The sequence below is a fragment of the Sylvia atricapilla genome, chromosome 4, assembly GCF_009819655.1.
Source record: "Sylvia atricapilla isolate bSylAtr1 chromosome 4, bSylAtr1.pri, whole genome shotgun sequence".
In the NCBI taxonomy this organism is placed as follows: Eukaryota; Metazoa; Chordata; class Aves; order Passeriformes; family Sylviidae; genus Sylvia; species Sylvia atricapilla.
The window spans coordinates 3,104,467-3,124,347 of NC_089143.1; the positions used below are offsets into that span (position 1 = coordinate 3,104,467).

At 41.4% G+C, this 19,881-nt stretch overlaps 1 protein-coding gene across 3 annotated transcripts in view; it reads left to right on the forward strand.

The window, feature by feature from the left end:
* The window catches only part of MTUS1 (microtubule associated scaffold protein 1), a 117,667-nt gene extending 100,225 nt beyond the window's left edge, over positions 1-17,442 (forward strand). For all 3 annotated transcript variants that reach the window (XM_066316930.1, XM_066316929.1, XM_066316928.1), the window contains 8 exons: positions 968-1,034; positions 8,520-8,734; positions 9,237-9,342; positions 10,311-10,384; positions 10,489-10,584; positions 13,048-13,164; positions 14,391-14,488; positions 15,292-17,442. In XM_066316930.1, coding sequence (XP_066173027.1) covers positions 968-1,034; positions 8,520-8,734; positions 9,237-9,342; positions 10,311-10,384; positions 10,489-10,584; positions 13,048-13,164; positions 14,391-14,488; positions 15,292-15,508 — 990 coding nt within the window. In that variant the 3' untranslated portion in view covers positions 15,509-17,442. The remainder of the gene's footprint in view (positions 1-967; positions 1,035-8,519; positions 8,735-9,236; positions 9,343-10,310; positions 10,385-10,488; positions 10,585-13,047; positions 13,165-14,390; positions 14,489-15,291) is intronic.
* Positions 17,443-19,881: the final 2,439 nt, after the last annotated feature.

Below are 19,881 nucleotides of genomic sequence, written 5' to 3' on the forward strand. Positions count from 1 at the left end.
CATCAAAAAAAAAAATGAAGTGTGAAAGCAGCGGAACAGCTAAAACCGAGCTCAGTTACGTGCCGAGAAGGGCAGCGCTCCCCCGGCGATCCATCGATCCATCTCACCGTCTGCGCTCGCCTTCCATAAAAGAAGGGCTGTGGCTTTAAGCGGCCGCTGCCGCCTGTGGCAGCTGCAGGAGCCGCAGTGTCGCCGCTGTCGGAGCCCGGGGCTCGGGATAAACCGCGGAGGCAAGGTCCGGCCGTGCCCATGAGAAGCGGGGAGCGGCCGGCGCTGCAGGATGGGCTGCTCCAGCGGCAAGCTGTGCCTTTATTCCCAGTGCGCTGCGGCGAGGGTAATGCTCGGGGTTTGTTCGGCACGGTGAGGCGGGGACACGGCGCTGGGAGCAGCGGGGAGAGATGGGGGCTTCTGCTTCATCATCCCTGCACACGCTCCCGAGCATCCTCTCGGGGTAAAACACCGCCTGGCTTAACGCTGACAACGGCACGGTGGGTTTGTGTTCGACTTCCGACAGGGCTGTGCCTTTTCTTCATGGAAAACTGGGCTTTCAGCAAAGTTCTTGGGTTTGTGTTTGAGTAAGCTTAAGGTAAATATTTAATGCATGTCTCTTTCGCATACACGCTGTACTTCTGTGCCCTTGACAGCTACCACTTGATTTGTTCTGGAGGGTTAGGGTGCTACACCCACCATAAAATACATAATTAATTGCTGCAAAGTAGGATTTTCATTGGCGAGCAGTTCTGGAAAAAGCTGTTCTTTGTTTTAAAGTCTAACTTCCTTAACAACAGGAGAACATCTGTGTGTATTATATAACAGCTGAACTGTTACCCTAAATGAGTCATATCTTAGCTTCTTGTTCCTGCCTCTTGTTTTTCCTGCAGGACACATGTAATTTAATTATTGGAAGGTGCCCTGCTCAGATCTCTAGTAACCAAATGTTTGGGGTTTTTTGCTCTTTTCTCTGCAGAGGGAGGAAGCACTGAAGCAGCGGAAAGAGTTATCCCAAGAACTAGTTAACCTTCGAGGAGAACTAGGTAAGAATTAATTTTTGTATTCATCATGAGAACAGAAATGCAGCCAAACAGATTTGCAGAAGACAGATGCCCTGGTGTTTTAATGGCAGTCATTTCATTCCCCCGCTGAATTCCGCTCAGATGCTTTAAGTGCTGCAGGGCCCTGACAGCGTGACCCCGGGTTCACCCAGTTCCTGGAACTGATCTGACTGTGCCTTGCAGGGCCTCCTTACAAAACATGTGTCTGATGACCAAAGCACTCACCTCCAAAAAACGGGAGGATGGCTGACAGCCTATGTGCTTTTGTTTGATCCCTGACTTATTTGTATGCTGTCTTCTAGAGGTTTACTGGGCAAAAAATTCATAAACCTGTCAAACATACTGTGCAAAGTCTGCCTTTTTGCCTTAGTGACCTGTAGGTGAATGAGTGTAGAATTAACAGAAGGAAATGCTTTCAGGCTGATGAGACTAAACCTCTGAACTCATCCTAGTGGACAGCTATAACATGAAACTGAGCTACTGTGTGCAGGGGGGTTGGTTTTGCCAACTCCAAAGCTTGATTTAACTGTGTTTAGTGGTAACTCCGTGTGAAGTATTTGAACTTAGCAGTTGTTCCAGGCAGGTCTGAGTAGGGACAGGCTTTGGAAGAGCCTTCCCCTGCCTTTGCATCCCTCTGTCCTCCCTGTGCCAGCAGTTGCCAGCCGTGTCCCCACTGGTGCAGTGAGCTGTGTGGGGCCCTCAGCCAGCTGAGACTGTTGGCTGCTGGTGCTGTTTGGCCAAAGCTGCCTGCCTGACTTCAGTATGGGCTGCAGGAAACTGGGACTGGAGCAGACAAAGGGGAAGGAGTAGCAGGGTGCAGGATTGTGCCCCCATCAGCTGCAGCTGATGTTTCTATTACCCTGAAGTGACAACAGGACTAGAGTTTTAATGTGGAAATGGCCTTCTTCACTAAAAAGTTGTGTTACAAACTTCATAAACCAGATTTCTTTTTATTTATGTACTTAATGTGGTTCTCTGGGCAGCCCCATTTATTTACCTCAAGAAAACGACCTCAGAAGGATTGCTATCGAGCATGTCTCTTTCCTTCTCTAGGCTTGCATCTTCAATATTATTTTTCCTTTATCCACCAAGGTACTATGTTTATCCCTTACCTAGAAAGGGGAAATTCTGCTTAGATGGATAGACCAAAATCTGGCCAACACATTGGCCCATTACCACATTTGAGGGTTTTGGTGGAGTTCAGGTTTTTGGTTTTTTTTTTTTTTTTTTTTTTGAAAGCTTAGTTCTTTGTAAGGATACCTCATGCTTAAATGAGCTTCCCATAAACTTGTTATCTTCCTGCTTTGACTAGCAGCCTGCTGAGCTCATAAATGAGACTCCCATTGCAAGCATACACCATTCAGGAGATTAGTAACCAGAAAAACCTTTAAATGCACCTGTTCCTGATGGATCTGTGACCCCTGAGTGCCCAGAGCTCTCAGACAGAGGTGCTGGCTGATGTGCTGCTGGTGACATCCTCAGCTGTTCCCCTCTCAGAGCTGACCTCCCTGGGTCAGTTCTGCAGGAGCATCTGGATGCCAGCCTGAGGCTCACTTCCCTTTGTGAGGTTTCCAGACCGTGCTTTCATCAAGCATTTATTGATATTCATGCAGCTCTTTGTGTTACCCACGTCACACGTCTAGCCTGTCTGTACCGCTCTCCTCAGCACCTAAAGGGAGTGGATTTAATTACAGAAATGAAAAATTATCCAGGCCTTCAATTCTATCTAGCTTTAAAAAGAACTGTTTTCATTTGGGTTTTTTTTTTTTTTTTTTAAGTCAGTAATTTGTTAACAAGGCATTCTCATAACAGTAGCTTTAGCTGAAAATAATCTGCTTAAATACATACCTGCTAATCAGCTTTCTATTCAAGGGATACAGCTGAACTTAAGATTTCCATAGATTGTTTTGACGTAAGTGCTGTAGATTGTCATTCACAGTGTGATCTAAGCATTCTGGGAAAGTTAAGTGCAGTTTGAGTCTTATTTTGGCCGTGTAGACATTTTGTGGAGTCCCAGCTGCCATATTTTTAATGTCTGTTGGTTTGCAGTTTGGGGACAGGCAGTGTGAGAAGAGGAACCAGGTGTGCCCAGCCCAGCATAACCTGTTCCCTGCCTGCTGCTGAGTTTGAGAGTCTCCTGCAGCTTCTCAGCTTCTTAATTTGAAGTTTAACTGTGCACATTACCAAGCTCCTTGGTTTACCTTGCCAAGACCATTTCTACCAAAATACCTTTCTGTTCAATGGATTAAATATGAGTTGCTCTCTTTGGCAGCCGCCTTGTGACTGTGCCAGCCCTGGGGCTGATGTCACCAGACAGTGCTTTCTGCTCTCAGTATCTGTGCGAGTATTAGTACAGGGATAGGTGTGTGGGGATGGGCTTTTCCAAAGGGAGTTCAACTTCAGGAACAGTCGGGTTCTGAACTTGGCCTTCCTTAAAATCTCCAGCTACAAAGACTAAACTTTGTGGTTTGAATGTAACCACCATAGTTCTGGGAGCCTGGAGGCGCTGGGGACATCCTGCTGGTCAACTGTTTCTCTTCTTTAGAGGCAAGCTAGTGCATAAACTTCTAGTTACTTGTTTAATTATGTAAGTGGAAATTGCAAGGGCTGCATATTTCTTGAGACCTTGGAAACTGCTCCTCCAAATTAATTGCGCACCAAATTGTTTCAGAGCCTCCACGCAACCATGCTGGATGTGATCCAGCTCAGTCCTGCTACAAAATAGCAGGTGCAAAGCTGACTCAGGCTGAGCCAACCTTGGCCCTTTGAACACTGCTCTCCCTGAGCCTTTCTCTGTGGCCTGGAGGGGCCTGTGTGTATCCTCTGTGTATCCTGTGTGTATCCTCTGTGTATCCTGGACAGCCAAATGCCAAACCCCCTCTCTCTCACCTCCAGTTCCTGCATGGCAATCGATAAACTCTTATTTTCTTCAGAATACCTTCATGTTCTTCCTTACTACTAAATTATCTTCAAGATGCTTTGGAAGTTCAGGTAGAGGAGACTGCTGTGTTTTACAGCGAGTGTGATTTGGTTTTCAGGTTAAGGTGATCCTTAAAAACACTTAATAACAGGTAATGTTGCTTTAACTTACTTGAGACACTTCATAGAGTTGCCTGTTTGCCTGCTTGAACACTGTCACTTGTCATAGGGGATGTGAATTTACTTACTGGCAGAGGAGTGAGTGCTTCACATTATTTATTCAGTCATACCTGCTTAAATGTTGTTAAAGCAGGCTTTTTTGGCTACCTGCCTTGTCTAACTTGCCCAAGAACAAAAACATGCAATGTGGTTTAATGTCCTGTATAATTAGTCTCATTATGGATGTAACACCGAGAGAAACCTGGTCATAAACTTGAAAGCATGTTTGGGTAGAAGAATTTTCAATATTGGGAATCTGCCAATACCATGAATTAATTACTATATATATATGTAAAAATATATGTTGTATAGAGGAGGAAATGAGCCTGTCTGTAGCAGACTCACTGGTCAAGTGACCATAAAGCTTGCAGTGTGAAATACAAGGTTTGAGCAATTAAATGTTGGTGCAGTGTAATATCACGTAGTATTAAACACTTGGGCTTTTTTGTGGTAATTATCACCATTTCACATCCCCCACATCTATTAAAATGCTGACAGTTTACTGTCCTAGTGAACTCTGGTTTAGAATTTCAGACAGTCTAATGCCTTTTCATTAATCATAACCAGGCCAGTGAGTGACTCGGACAATTTTATGAAGATAACTACTGTTTGCAAACAATTTAATTCAGGGTTCAAAAAAATTCATTGTATTTTAGCTTAGAGCTATGGTTATGGTAGCTTTTAGGGGAATGTGAGTTGAAAAATGTTTTATCTAAGCAGTTTAGCCATAAGGGCTGAACTGGATGATGGTTTTGTAATGAGAACAAGAAAAAAAATTTTGAAAGGAAATGCTGCACAAATGCTGCATTTGTTTTATGATTTTGGCACTTCAAAAGCTTTGTAGTGAAGATGCAAGTGGCTGATGTTAACTGCTACAAATGAAGGGTAATTCTACATGTCAAAACCAGCATTTCTGCTCTGAAGATTTGCTGTTACCAAATCTCAGAAACTTTCCATGATTTCTAAAGGTCATGGTCGTGCCCAAAAGAACTGGGCTATTCATTGATAATTAAAGGTGTTAAGCAGCCTAAAACCACAGATTAATCTTGCTCCATGTTTTACTACTACAGGGAGAGACAGTTGTATGATTGGGAAGAGAGGCTGGGACAACCAAGTGAAGGAAAAATACTAATATTTGGAGGAAAAATATATTAATGGCTCTGCTATGTGAATAAAGAAGTAAAAATAGCTTCTGGCTGCCAAGTGTAGCATTCTATACACACTATCCTTAAAACTGTTTAGTGTTACAGGTAAAAATGAGCAAACTGCACAGACAAATGAATAGTGCTTTTCATCTCTACAGCTGGATTTTTCCTGTAATGCTGTTGGACCATTTGTTTCCTGTTGGGGGTTTTGGGTGGTTTTGGTTTGTTTGGTTTGGTTGATCGGTTTTTTACCTCAAGGTTTGTGGTCTAAAGAAGATGTGGAATTTTGGAGGAAAGCACTTCAAGAAAGGAAAGGAAACAGAGTAGTCGTGTACAAAAGCTCTGAAGTATGCACTTGAGGTGTCTCTGAAGTGGATGAGAAGTTAAAATAGAATTGTGTTTGCTACTGGAAGAGCACATGTTCCAGTTACAAATTTTTCTTCCAGGTTTAGCATGAGTTCAGTGAGAACACTCTTCTGTTGAGTAGCAATCGAGTTTGGTTAAGTCAGTGGCTAAATGGCCAAATTAAGGGGGTTAACTGGGACAAATCACGACAAAAGCAACTTTCTTAAAAAAAAAGCAGAGCAGTCATAAAATACATGATTCAGTCTGCAGATGGATAGGGCTGTGCAGAACACTTGCTGCAGGCATTTCAGTCTCAAATATTTAGACAAGCTTTGGTTTATGGGGCATCCCATAATTTCAAATGAACAATTCTTTAGCTGGTGTTTTTCCCAAAGCCTGACATGGTCAGTCTGTTGCACCACCATGCAAGAAAAGCTCACTTTTGTGCAGTAATTCTGCTGCTTGTTTGGATGGCAGGGGTTTAAGGCAGGCTTGTGATCTGCAGGGAAGAGTTGCAGCCTCCAGCTCTGGAGGCCAGAGTTACCTTTACAGCAGCAACTTTAAACTGCCAGTGCAAGTTTTAAAAGTTTTTTGTTTGCCTTTGTAACATTAGCCTTCTCATAAATCTGAATTGCAAACTGCCTGAAGGGGAACTGATGCGTCTGTTTCCTTTGACGAAGGCGTGGTTTGCTGTTTGGGGTTTTTTTTCTGAAGTGCTTTGCATCATCTGAAGTTCTGCATGCTGACATTTAAAGATAAAGCAACGATAGGCAGCACATTCTTCTGGCTAACTGGAGGCAAATGAATAGCTCTGGCCTTGCAAATAAGGAATTTGATGCTCCTTCCTCTGTTGGTTTTAAATTAAGTGCATCATTTGAAGCATTTTGCTGCAGTTACCTCAGCTGAGCCATGCAAGTCGCCTGCCTCTCTGCTACAGAAGGTCAGCTCCATCTGCATGCGGTTGGCTGTGTAACACCTTCATTTGATTTGCTGCCTGGCTCTTGGCACTGTAAAATGATGTCCCCTAACAATGATCTTGCCTCTTCTCCAAAAAAGTGGCAAAGTAGAGCATATATATTCAATAACTTCATGCCACTGCAATGTGGTAGAAGTGTGAAAGCTGATTTTTTTTTTTTCCTTTCCCTAAAGGATCAGTTGTAAGAGAAGTTTGTGGAAGGAATAAAGATAGAGGAGTAGTTTTGGTGCTGGTGCAGAAGAACTATGAAATCTGCTTGAGTTGTAGAGAATGTTGTAGTAGGTTTCAGTTGAGCCTCTGTTGCATTGTTGCCAGTCAGAGAATGAAGAGCTTGGCCCAAATCTGTCCAGATCAGCAGGTCTTTCCCACAGGCATAGCTAAGCTTGCTGTTAAACCTATTCAGATCGATCTCCATGCAGGACAACTCACTCTCTTAACACTTTCTAGTTCCACTGCAGCTTCCAAGTGATGGCAGCAGGGCCAAGACTCTTTAAGTTCCCTTAAAAGAGAATGCAAGTATCATCCATTGAGTTACTCACACGCTTTTAATGAGCTATAGCAAAAAAGAGTAAGACTTGAGGCCACTGCTGGGGCAGGCTGCCTTCCCTTGAGCTGACCCGTTACTGCTTTGGGAATCAGTCCTTGAAGATACTCTAGTTTATTTACCTTAAGGCTCAAACACAGTTGTGATGAGAATTTCCTGTACTGCCTGTACAAAAATCCTTGTCTCTTCCCTTGTTTTTACACAGAGGTTGTATTTACACTGTTTGGGCAGTGTGCCAGTCTGCTGTGAAGTGCATGCATGACTTCTCCTGCCTTTGAAGATCAAGTTAACGTTTTAGTTGACTTTTCTCTTAAGCAGCCACTCATCTGACTAATTTATTTTAAACCATAGTACTAGAGTCTATATAGAACCAGTTTAGCTGAAGGTCAGTGACCACACACTCGTGTTAGAGATGCTGTTTCACCTTCCTTCCAGGCTTTAGGTGCAGCTGGAGCTGCAAAAGGTGTTTGGTGCAGTCACATCAACAGTAGGAGGGTGACTCCTCCTATTCAGGCCTGGCAGGCTGGACTTGGGAATGCTACATTTCAAACTCTAAAATGCAAGTTGCTAATTTCTGTTTTGCCTTTCAGCCAGCTGCAAAGAGGGGGAGACAAACCCAGGCAGCCTTCTTTGCTGACCTGGGTTAATGCAGATGGAAAGAGAATTGCACAGCATTTCTCTTTTCTTAATACTCGGCACTTTTTGTCTAAAACCATTCTCTGTTTTGCATATTTAAATATTTCAGGCGTGAACACGTGAGCAGTACCTTTCAGACTGGCAGATCTGTGTCAGGCTGTCCATGGCAGGCTAGGATTGCTTCTTTGCTGTATATCTGAGTGTGTGTGCCATTAAACACATAGTTTTCAGGGTATTAAGACTTTGAAATTTAGCTAAGTGGTTTATATGTCAAAAAGTGACGTACTTTGAGAACTATTCTATTGAAATGGGATTAAATGAGGTAAAGTAGCAAATGCAATTAATTTTTTTTTATTGGAGCTCTTCGGGGTCTCTCATGAGACATTCCTTATTCCATATCATGTCAGTTTGTCACACTTGTGCTTTTTATGTGGGCTCTTGGCTTAACTGTGTTCAATTAAGTTACAGCCTAAGAAACATGGAATTTGATGTTTTTGTGGAGATCTTCTCATATGCCCTCGGAGGCACATATTTAATGGATAAATCATATTTGCCTTTGTATATAACCAAGTTGCTGTGCAGTGTGTTCATTGTTTTTAATACCTGTAAATGAAGATGTAACTTTGGTATTGAACTTGATCCAGTTCCTTTCTTTTCTTTTTCTTCTCTTTTGATATCTTCAGTAACCACTTCTGCAGCTTGTGAGAAATTGGAAAGAGACAGGAATGAACTGCAAGTTGCTTATGAAGGGTATTTGCAGAAGTTAAACCAGCAACATCATGATGACTTAGCTGAGCTGGAGGAGAGGCTTAAACAGTTTTACACTGCAGAATGTGAGAAACTCCAAAGTATCTGCATTGAGGAAGCAGAAAAGTACAAAGCCCAACTCCAGGAGCAGGTTTGTAACACTCAAAGTAGAGAAGTTCTCTAGCAACTGCTTTCTGCTACAAATGAGCCCTCAGAGAATCCTGGATTTTGCTGATTACAGTTATTTTATTTCATGTGAAACTCCACCTCACTGCAGCATTAAAAACACTACCACACTAAGCTGTACAGATCTTAAGCTTATGTTTTAAGGTGAAGATTGGTTGCCAGCTTAAGTAATTTCTAGAGCTCCATAGGATATTTGGTTCAGCTCGAGTTTTTAGCTGTATAGAACCACACCTTGCTTTGCAGCTCCGTGCATGTGACAGATGCACACATTATCCTGTTGGAAGTGGTGAACTGTAAGGCATCATTCTCAGTTATTAAGTCTTGTACATGGCTTAGCTTCTGCTTCTGAATCCTGCTAGACCATTTAAAATGTACTTGGCATAGTGCATGAAGCCACTGAAACAATGCTTAAGCAGGGGTAAAGTTGACACATGTAAGGGGTGAAAAATCGTGTTGTCATATTGCAGGTGGACAATTTAAATACCACACATGAAAGCTTTAAGCTGGAACTCGAAAACAGACACTCAGAAAAAGTAGAGGAGCTGAAAAAGGAGTATGAATCCTCTTTTACAGGCAAGTATTTTGTATTTAAGTACATATGCTATAGTAGTGCTAGCCAAAAATATTCAGGCTTTTTGATCATTATGTCCACTTCACTGCTCTTTGTGGCTATCTTTAAAAACTTGGGCTGAATTCCTTCCTTTGGAACTGACAAGTCTTATTTTACATACAGCAAAACCATGATCCCATTGTAGTTGAATGAAACTTTATGAACAGTTCTAGTGGAAGTGACTTTTTCTTGCGGTAAAAAATATCTGAATTGCCCTCAAAATCTCAAGTGGCTGAATAACTCCTCCCACCCCTTAGTTCTATCAGAATCACCTCAGAATTGAAAATGAGGTGGTGTGGTTTTCCAGAATGACATGGAAGTGTTAAGAAATACTACACACTGTGTACAGTAGACTGTGGCAGAGGTGTTTTTCAGAGAGTGGCTGGTGGCATGCTCAGGTTTAAATGACATTGCATCTCACTGATTTAAGTGATGATGATTTCCATCCTCCTTCCAACTCCACTTAATAACTAAATTTCCAGTGATACTTTTGTGTCTTGAAGACTGGTCATGCCTCCATTGCTTTCAAAGAGCAAACTCTCTGTGGCATCTGAGGTAGGAAATGTTTTCCTAGACGTTTGTGGAAAACACAGTTTCAATTTTTGCTGTGTTTCCTTCCATAAACTCAGCTTTTTTCAGATGTGGCCTGTGCTTAATAAGTCCGTTTGTTTCATGTAGATGAAGAGTCTCAAAACTGAAACTCCAATGAAATGGACATGTGAGGGGACAATCAGCAAATCTGGGGTGGGAATAAATCTGATGCTTCATACATGCCTTGCATCAGTTAATGATAAATGTTCTTTCTGTGTTGCCATCAACTGTATCTGTGCAGATATATATATAGATATATTGGCTGGCTCTTGTTTCTTTTCAAAAAGAATTTTCATGTCTTATGTGGTATTAAAAATCTGCAAAAATGATTTTGTTTTAGAGCTCAAGAGTACCCATGAATCTGAAAGGAAGTTGCTTGAAGATTCCTTTAAAGAGAAGCAGGAATTGCTGGAGGTTTGTGAGGGGCTGGGTTCATCGCAACAGTTTAAAACTTGACAAGCAGTTGGGAGATGTGCACTGAATTCTTGGCCTAATGATACAACATATTTGCATTTCAGAAAACAATTGATGAACTAAAAAGTGAAAACAACTCTCTGAGTGAGAAGCTGAAAGTAGAAGAACAAAAACAAATAGCCAAAGAAAAAGCCAATCTCGTAAGTCTTGATCTTCCAAAGTAATGTGGATGAACAGATCTTGCCTGGGTTTATTTTACTGCATAATGCAGAAGATTTGCAATGAAGCCTCAAAGGGCTCCCCTACTTAGTAATATTTTTTGTAAATGGCTCACCTGGCAGAAGGTTTTTTGCAAGCACTGTGATGCTGGGTATTAACTTTACCATTATAATTCTCTAAAACTGTTGAGTGTAAATAATAGCCAAAGCTAAACTGAAGAGCCAGGTGTGTACAGGAGTTGTACTATAGCATTTTCCTGGACAGTCAGTGACTGTTGTACCAGTGCTGTGATCACTGTGGGCTTGTATCACTACTGCAAAGCTCATTTCTTCTGCATTTATTCAAACCTTGAGTCTTTTGGCTGATTTATCCTTCAAATAAACTTTTATTTTGTCCTGCTTTTCCTCCCAAGGCTGCTGTTGCCTCTGATGCTCCTAGGATAGCAATGTTGTTCTGAGAGAGAGTTTTTTATGCACTGGGTGGTGAGGTTAGACACAAACATGTTTATCTTTCTGGTTTACCCAGAAGTGAGCAGAATACCCAGTAGTATTGCTTCTTCCACAAAGAGAAATTCCATGCTTGAAGACTCACTTAGGATGCCTTTAGATGAAGTTGCCCTAGTTTTCACTGCAATTTGTTTTATTTAGTTTCCTCTTATTGCCTATTCTAGTGGCAGGACAGGAGAATCTGCAACCACAACATGTTGCTGTGGTAGTGGGAGTTTGAGCTGTAATTCCACAGGCACGCTCAGATGCTGCATAAATTAAAGGAGCTATAATCATTTCCTTTCCATAGCTGCAAACGTGCTTTGTGCTTTCCTGACAGCATAAGATGCATGATAAGCTCGAGACTTCTCTTTGGAAAAGCAGCAGTCTGACTCAGCAGACTCCTCTGTACTAGCACAAATTCTGCAGTATCGGAATTCTCAGTGAAGACAGAGATGTGTTTCCATCTCTCTGGTGTCATTTAGATAGTGTCACTTGATATTCCCAGGGTTTTTGCTAAAAATTTACATGGGCCTTTCAGTCTTTTTATTTGGCTGTGTGTTCTCCTCTGAGTAGCTAATGTGGAGGCTCAGACTTGACTTTAAAAACATATTTTAAGAACGTGGGACTTGAGGAGGGAAAGAAAAATAAATTGAATATTGAACATATTGTAAGATAGATTTAGACTTTCCAGGATTGCTTTTCTTGTTAGCTCCTAGAATCCATGTTAAAGTCATAAAACAGGACCAAACTGTCTGCTGCCTTCATTGAGGCAGCACAGCTTCCTTCACCCTCACACAGGCTCCTCAAAAAACTAAACAAGAAATATAATGCAACAGGCCTTAAAAACAAGCAGGAGGATGAAGTGAGCAACGGAGCTCCTATTACCAGGGACATATCCTGGCCCTGTCCTTCTGGGACCACACCCCACAAAAGTGCAGGCATTGCCCTCCTCTCCCAGGTTCCTGGTGTGGCAGTGAAGCTGTTACTCAGTGAGGTGCACCTGTGTTCTTACCCAAATGCACTAAAACGAGTTTTGTTTGATTTTGAAGATAAACTTAGTTACACAACGTGCTTAATCGTTGATTGATTTCAGCTCATGTTCCATTCTCACTACCTGGAAATGGACTAAGACTTGATTTATTTTTCCCTTTTTTTGGCTGTTTACCTTGGAATGCAGAGAATGTGTTTTACTCTGCAGTGTTTGAATGGTTCCTTACTGTGGAAAACAGGGCCTTGTGGAAACCACATCCTACCCTGCTCTGGCCTCCTCCTGCTCTCCCTTCCACCTCCCAGAAAACAACAGAAAAAGGAAAAATTAAAAAGTCCTAATTTGCTATATGGTAGATAAGTCATGGATGTGCACCAGTACAAGATTTGTATGTATAATTGCATTTTCAGGCTTTAGAAGAATGTAAAACCAAAAAGTTTCAGTTTCTGCTTATGAGCCAGCTGCCTTCAGACTCAAACCAGGGAAGATAAGCTACAGTCAAGTTCAGAACTTAAACTTCTGGTGCTTTTTTGAGCTATTCCAGTGCCTGAAAACTCTTCAAATGTTTACTCTAATTATCTCTTGGGATGGGTTATGAGTAATATGAAATAAATTTTGGAACTCCTAGCCTTAAGGCCTTTGGGCACTCCTGCGAAACAAGTTTTGCTGTGACAGCATTCATGCCTTCCTTTGATTCACAAGGGCTTTTCATGTCTGTGCATTAAGTGTTTTCTGAACAGCTTCTAATGAAGCAACTGCAACTGTCCACCGACCCTGAAGGACAAACAAAAACCAATGAGAAAGTGATCTATCAGATCTTGTTATTTATTCTAGCCTTTGACCTGATTTCACTTAGAACAAGTAACTCATTACTGTCATTATTTTTTTGTTTTTCCTAAATAGCAGAGAAACAACTAAATTATTCTTGCGATTCAGGATACTAAGCAAACTCTCTGGCAATCTTTCAGAAAAACCCACAGATTATGTACCTGGAACAGGAGCTGGAAAGTTTGAAAGCAGTGCTGGAGATCAAGAATGAGAAACTCCATCAGCAGGACATAAAGCTAATGAAGATGGAAAAGCTGGTGAGTGTTCCTTAGAGTCTGGCAGGCTGGGGCTGTGTCTCTGACTTGTGTTCCTATAATAAACTTCAGCTGGACAGACTTATATGCAAGAATTAATCTTTTTTAAAAGGAAACCAGAATTCATGGTGGGGTCAGAATTCAGAATTCATGAATTCAATGCTCACATTGCAGGTACAGCTAAAAGATATACATCAAGAGTGGGAAAGAATTACTTGGTGCTCTAAATGACCTTTTAAACATCTTAAGACAGCTACTGGTTTGCCTAAACTATTGCTGTGTTAGTACAGATTGTCTGGGAGCCTCTTCCCTCAAAGAACAAAATCCTTACCTTTTACCTTGCTCAAGTTGTGTGCAAGATAGATTGCAGTGTCAGGAAAACATTAACAAGGAAATAAATGATCCTAATTCAACAAGAAGGGATCAAATATGAAATGGAGTAAGTCTGGATTAGCTTAGGCCAATTATTTTAGCTGTTAGGTGCTTGTTTAGCTTTGTGGCTGTCTTCCTGACCCGTGTATAATTCAAGATGAAAAGTCAGTTTTGGAGGCAGGACTTGTAATCAGTTAGCATGCTCTTATTTGTGACATTGAAGGGTCCTTCTCCTGGGTGGGGCCTTTGGACACTGTTGCAAGACTCGCTTAAGCAAGACTTTGATGAGGAAGTATAGAAAGAGGTTTGGATACAAAGGAACACATTCATGTCAGTTGTTGAGTATTGTGCAGCAGTGTATGTTACCCTAATCTACAATTACTAGCAAATTACTAGCAAACCTTCATCTCTTCCAACAGACATTGGACACAGTGTACAAGACCTTGGACTGTCCAACCACTTAATCAGTTTTTCCTTTTATTTTTGATAACATCCTCCAGCAACGACGTGGAGTCAGAGGAGCAATAGGCAAAGCTGTTTACTCAGGGGAACTCTGGAATCTGTTGTGTTATTTCTAGACAGTCTTCTGTCTAGAAAGGTCCTACAGTGTCTAAAAGTGCTGCCCATCACTGGCAGAAGGTACTGGCATGTGCTGGTTAAGAGCAGATCCCTTACCCAGTCCTCCTTGTTGGCATTTATCAGCACAAGTGGCCAAGGGCCAGTGTTATGCAAGGATAAGGTAAATAGGCTGCTCTGTATGTACTGTAACAAGCTCTGCACACTCCAGATTGCCAAGGTCTGTGATAGCTCAGTCAGAATCTTCATGTTTTAATTCAAACTGTGACCTTCTTTCCAAGGTGGAGAACAACACAATCTTAATGGATAAATTAAAGAAGGTTCAGCAAGAAAACGAAGAATTAAAAGCTCGGATGGACAAACACATGGAGCTTTCAAGGTGAAAAATACCTGTGGACATTTAAATGCTCTTAATCAGGGGGAAGGGGTTCCTGTGACAAGAAAATTCTGCTGAAGTATTGGTGAATGCAGTTTTGTAGTACTCTGTGAAAGAACACATCCATTTCTTCCCCAGTTGTACGTCTACAAATGTGCATTCCTTTGTAGAGTAACAAGAAGGAACATTTTGAAAGGGAATAAAGATTTAGTATGTTCCTCAGTACTCCAGTATTTTAGGGAAGCAAAAGCAACTCAGAAATGTGATCATACAAAGATTGTCCCTTCTAAGTACTACTGGCTTGGATGCTGGACCTGGGTCATACTTATAACCACTTCAGTGAGTGATTTGTCCCCAGTTTAGATCAGTGTCATTTCTTTAGCAATAACAGTAATATTTAACATGAATGAAACAGATGAGATGCTCCTAATGGTTACATAAATGGGTGGCCAGACTCTTCCAGTGTGAAGGAATCTGTAGTTATATGTTGAGCTGAGCCTGCAACAAGACCCAAAGGCTCCAGCATGGCCATTTAAAAGGTTGTGTCGTTTTAAGCAGAACAAGCCTCACTTTTCAGATGCTTTTTCTGGCCCTTAGGGATGTTTCTTACTGGGACTTTCTCCTGCTTTCTGCAAGCTACCAGTTTAAATACAGCTAGGATGAGAATGTGCTCAGTCCTCCTATTAAAGCTGGAATTCAGTTGTAAGCCAAGCAAAGGTTTATGCACTTTCAAGCCTTTCTTTAAGTTTCAATACTGCAGCCTTCAAGTTGGGTTATGAGTTCTGATGTAAATCTTCCATTTGCAGGCAACTTTCTACAGAGCAAGCTGTTTTACAGGAGTCACTAGAGAAAGAATCAAAAGTAAACAAGCGCCTGTCAATGGAAAACGAAGAACTTTTGTGGAAGTTGCACAATGGTGACCTATGCAGCCCAAGAAAACTGTCTCCCAGTTCTTCATCTGTGCCTCTTCAGTCCCCACGGAATTCTGGTAACTTCTCCAGTCCTGCAGTGTCACCGAGATGACATCTCTTGAGAGAAAGAGAGGCCTGCATTTCATTTCTGATCTGCGGAACCTTTCCTAACTTTAATCACAGGAGCAGGAGCTATATTAGCCACCTATGACAACTGAACATAACTGGAAACTATTTGGTGCAAAAACAGCGATAGGAGACTGTGAATATGGGAGTAAGACCTTCCCTCCTCCCAAAAAGACTTATGACCTCTATGGACATCGTTGCACAAAGCACTTATCGAGCAAGAAAAGACTTGTTCATTGCCTTTTCACCTAACCATAAGAAGCTCAGGGGCTTAGAGATGACACCTTTATAATATGTTCCTTCTCACCGACACTTTTTAAGGCCGTGTGTGTGTGTGTGTGTGTGCTGTGGATGGAGTGGGTGTAACACACTGTGCGTGTGTCTAATGCTGCCTTCTTTGCTGTGTATGTAATAAAGGATAAAAGCTGAGGACTATACACTGACATGTACTTCCTTGATACTGCTCTCAGTGTGCGTGCTGACAGAGTGCCCTTGCCTGGGAGTGAAGAGAAACTGCCACTGGTGCTGGGGGATAGTTTCCTTCATCATTCTGGCTGGTAAAAAAAAAGGCACTAAGACCTTCCTCAAATGACTCGTTAGTGTCTTGGCCGACCTGAGTATGCAACTTTGAATTCATTTTAAAGACTAACTGAAGTGCAGCCATATTTTGCAGGGTGCAATGGATTTTGGATTTCAAGTCAATAGGGTTGTAGTCAGAACCACAGTAGCCCTCAAGGGCAGAAGTTCTTAGCTGGCTTGCAGGTTTGGAGGCCTACACCTAGCTTCTTACCTGCAGAAAAGGAAGCACTAATTTCCCCAAAATAGCCTGTCTGTTCCTGAGGATAAACAAGATGTGGATTTGAAAGCCAAAGAGAAAAATGCAATAATTGTAACTAGGTGCATTCTTAATTCAGTTCTCAAGAAGATTAAGTAATTTGTGAATTCCAATGTAGCTGGTGACACACTTTGCCTTTTTAAGCATTAGCATTTGTATTAACTGTCCTCAGGGTTGGCTAAATTCACCTGAGGATGAGGCGGCATCTGCGTGTTTATCTTACTAATTCTGCCATACTTTTCCTCTTAGACTGCAGCATACTGGTGTTTTGGCAGTTCATCAGGTGAACAATCCTGTACAAGAGATTCTGTAGAGCAGGGGAAAAGGTTGTCCTGGCTGCTGGAACTCGAGGGAGGAGGGTGTCAGCATTTCTGGCAATATCACATGCTGAGTTTCAGCTTCAGCAGAGGAATTGGATAGCCCTGCTCCACCCTTGATCAGACCTGTTTAAGGTGACTGCTCTGTACCCAAAAAAACAGGTGCAGCTTCAGATTAGTCTTAGAAAATGCTACTGCTGCTTACAGCAGCTTGGGCTTCACAGCAGGGCCAGGACATGTCACACTGCTGCTGAGCTAATGCTGGTGGCTGGCTGAGTTTCCCTGGCTTTTTCAGTAGCTTGGGGACAGGAGTCAAGGGCATAGGAAACCATTTAGGAAACTCAACTGGAGAACCACTTCAAACTATTTTACCTAAGACTTGCAAAATCTTGGCTAGTATTGATGAACACAGACAGAAAAACAAGACTCTCAACAGTGCTCATACAGTAAGTAAATTTGAAATGTATTTAAAATTGTGATTGACTGTTTCATCATTAAATTAACTTAAACTTCTCATAATGTCCAAGCTAAGGGTGAAATTTCTAGGGAACATTATGCTTTCTTTTAATCCTTTTTAGGGCAATGTACATACCACTTGCTAGTGGTGTCACTTTACTAGGAGGTTCAAATTTAACTATGAAAATCCTATGTTGGCTACAACTTGGCTTTAAGTATGTCTTGGAACATTCTTACTTTCTGTGGTCAAAGAGATTTGATTGCATGTATTTGAGCTGAATGCTTTACAATAAATTTTTTGTACCGACCGAAGGATTTTTGTTCTGCTTGTGTTAGTCAAAGGAGCTTTCATCTAAGAAGGAACATTTTTCCAGCTACTAAAAACTCTTAGTATCTGCTCAGCACAGCAGAACAGCAGTGGTGAAGCTTCATGACACAAATTATTAGTGTTCAGCTAATCCTTAGCAAATTTTCCCCTTGTAGGTAGAGGATAAAGATACATGGAGACAAAGATCCATGGAGCTTGCTTGTGATTCTTCAGAAGGTCCTGAGTGTGAGAAAAGCCACAGTTAGAAGGTAGCAGTGGAACAGTTCTGTCACAAGGACATTTACCTGGCCACCAGCAAGAACTTTATCACTTTAGTCGCAGTGTAATGCCTCAAATGAAACATGCAAAGCAGAGCACACACAAATGTTGGAAGGCCAAATGTGGCATAACCCTTCCTGTAGCAAGAGCAGGGAAAGCTTTTCCAGGCCACCAGACAGAAAAGTAAGTATGGGAGAGTAGCTAATACAAAGACTGTTAATTTGTTGATAATTTACCTCCACAATACAGGAGAACTCTTCATGTCTAAACTGCTTGCAAGTAGACTCTTTAATGCTTTTATGAAGAAATGGAAGACTGCTTGTATGTAGAAATCAGATTACAGAAATACCTGTTTAGTGTTTGTCCTCTTGGTCTCAAAAAATAAAATAATTCTTCTAATCTGTAAATATTGTTTCAATGTTTTTCTCTGAGGATTAGCATTTCAAGCTTTAACTTAAGTACCATGTGTTAGTAAAGGCTTTGTTCAATCCTGTAACTTTGGGGTTTTTTTCTTTAGCATAAGGTTTCCTTCAGGAAAAGCTAGAAACCTGCTCACCATCAGCACAAGCCAAAGGTCAAGCAGTTGAACAAGTGATTTTCTTTTTTAAAGATAAGCAACTTTACTCTCAGTTCCCAGGCAAATGATAAGTTTCAGAGGAAGCTCTGATGACATTTGACAGCTGTACCATATACTTTGCTGCCATTTAAACTATTCATAGTCTGGTTCACCTTCAGTACTTTTCTCAAAAGGTCATTGTACGAGTTGCACCGTATTTTCTGTAAAATTTGAGGTGAATCATTTCCTTGAGCTAACTAAAGACTTGATGTTTGTCATTACTAACACCAAAGACACTTCCAGGTAAATTGGTATCATGCAATTCATGCAGGAAATTCTTTCTAGACAGCAACCAGCCACTGATCTTGTCCAACAGCCAGGAAATCATTTAGGGCTGAGCTGCAGCTAAAGGGGTCATCATAAAGTTGTGATAATCACTGAACCCTTCAGAAATAAATACATTCTGACCACTGCTGCTGCCTTGCCTTAGAAGAGCAGGGACACAGGTATGGAAATGGAAATAACAGCTTTAGGCATGTAACTTTGACAAGTCACTTAAATTTCATTTCCAGGGCTTCATTCTCTTACCGTCACTGTTCATTTAGGTGGAAATGTGCAATTAACTGTGGCAATGTAACACCAGCTCTGCCCAGGAGGCTTTTGGTAAAATAAAGACTATGCAAAATACAGACTAAAAGAATTCTCGTGGTTTTCAATGACAAGAATTATTTTGATGCTTGAAGGGAGGACAAGGACAGAAAGGATGCACAGGACATGACACCCACCAAAACTCTTCCTTAGAGGCACTGCTTCTGTGTCAGTCTTGGGACCTGCAAGTGCTGGTTACATATAACCATTACACCTCAGGGGAACAGCCAAACAATGGATTTACACCAGCTTTTCCTCTCCTGCCACACTCTCATCAGGGAAGTGATGCCTCCACTGTGCTGTTGAACAAGTGTGGGCAGGTGACATGATCTCCCACTTCCTAGATACTGTGAAGGAAACCAGTTGTTGAATTATAGGCTCATATGCATTTTGAAATTCAAAAAGCTGGCACAACTCCTTTAGTTCAAAAGAAAAGACATTGTTCTGAGAAATTAAAATGCTGAAAAGGACACATTGCACAGCCTCATCTAGAAGCTCAAGAAATATTAGATTTGGTCAGAATTAAAAAAAAAAATCACATGCTACAATTTTTTTCCCTTAAAAATGGTACAAAGACCTTTTTTAGGTATTACTACGAAATTGTACAACCTGCTCAGTCCTTTGGATTACAATTTAATGTTCTTGATACATTTAACCAGATTAACCCTGCCTTTTACCCCTTCCAAGTTAGTTCTACAGCATGCTGCTTTAATTTTTTTTTTTTTTTTTTTTAGATAGCTTATTTTCAGAGGCCTGAGATGAAAAAAACTTGGGGAATGTTCTCCATGCAGCCTATTACATGAGACCTGCATGGAACCATTTCAGTCTTTACCATGGGTATTTCTCTCATCAGTTAAATTGATTTAGGTTCCTGCATGCTGAAGAAAAAGCATTCAGCCAGCTTGCTTAATGTTTTCATTAGCTACACCACTGATCAATCACTGACTGCATTGGGAAGCTG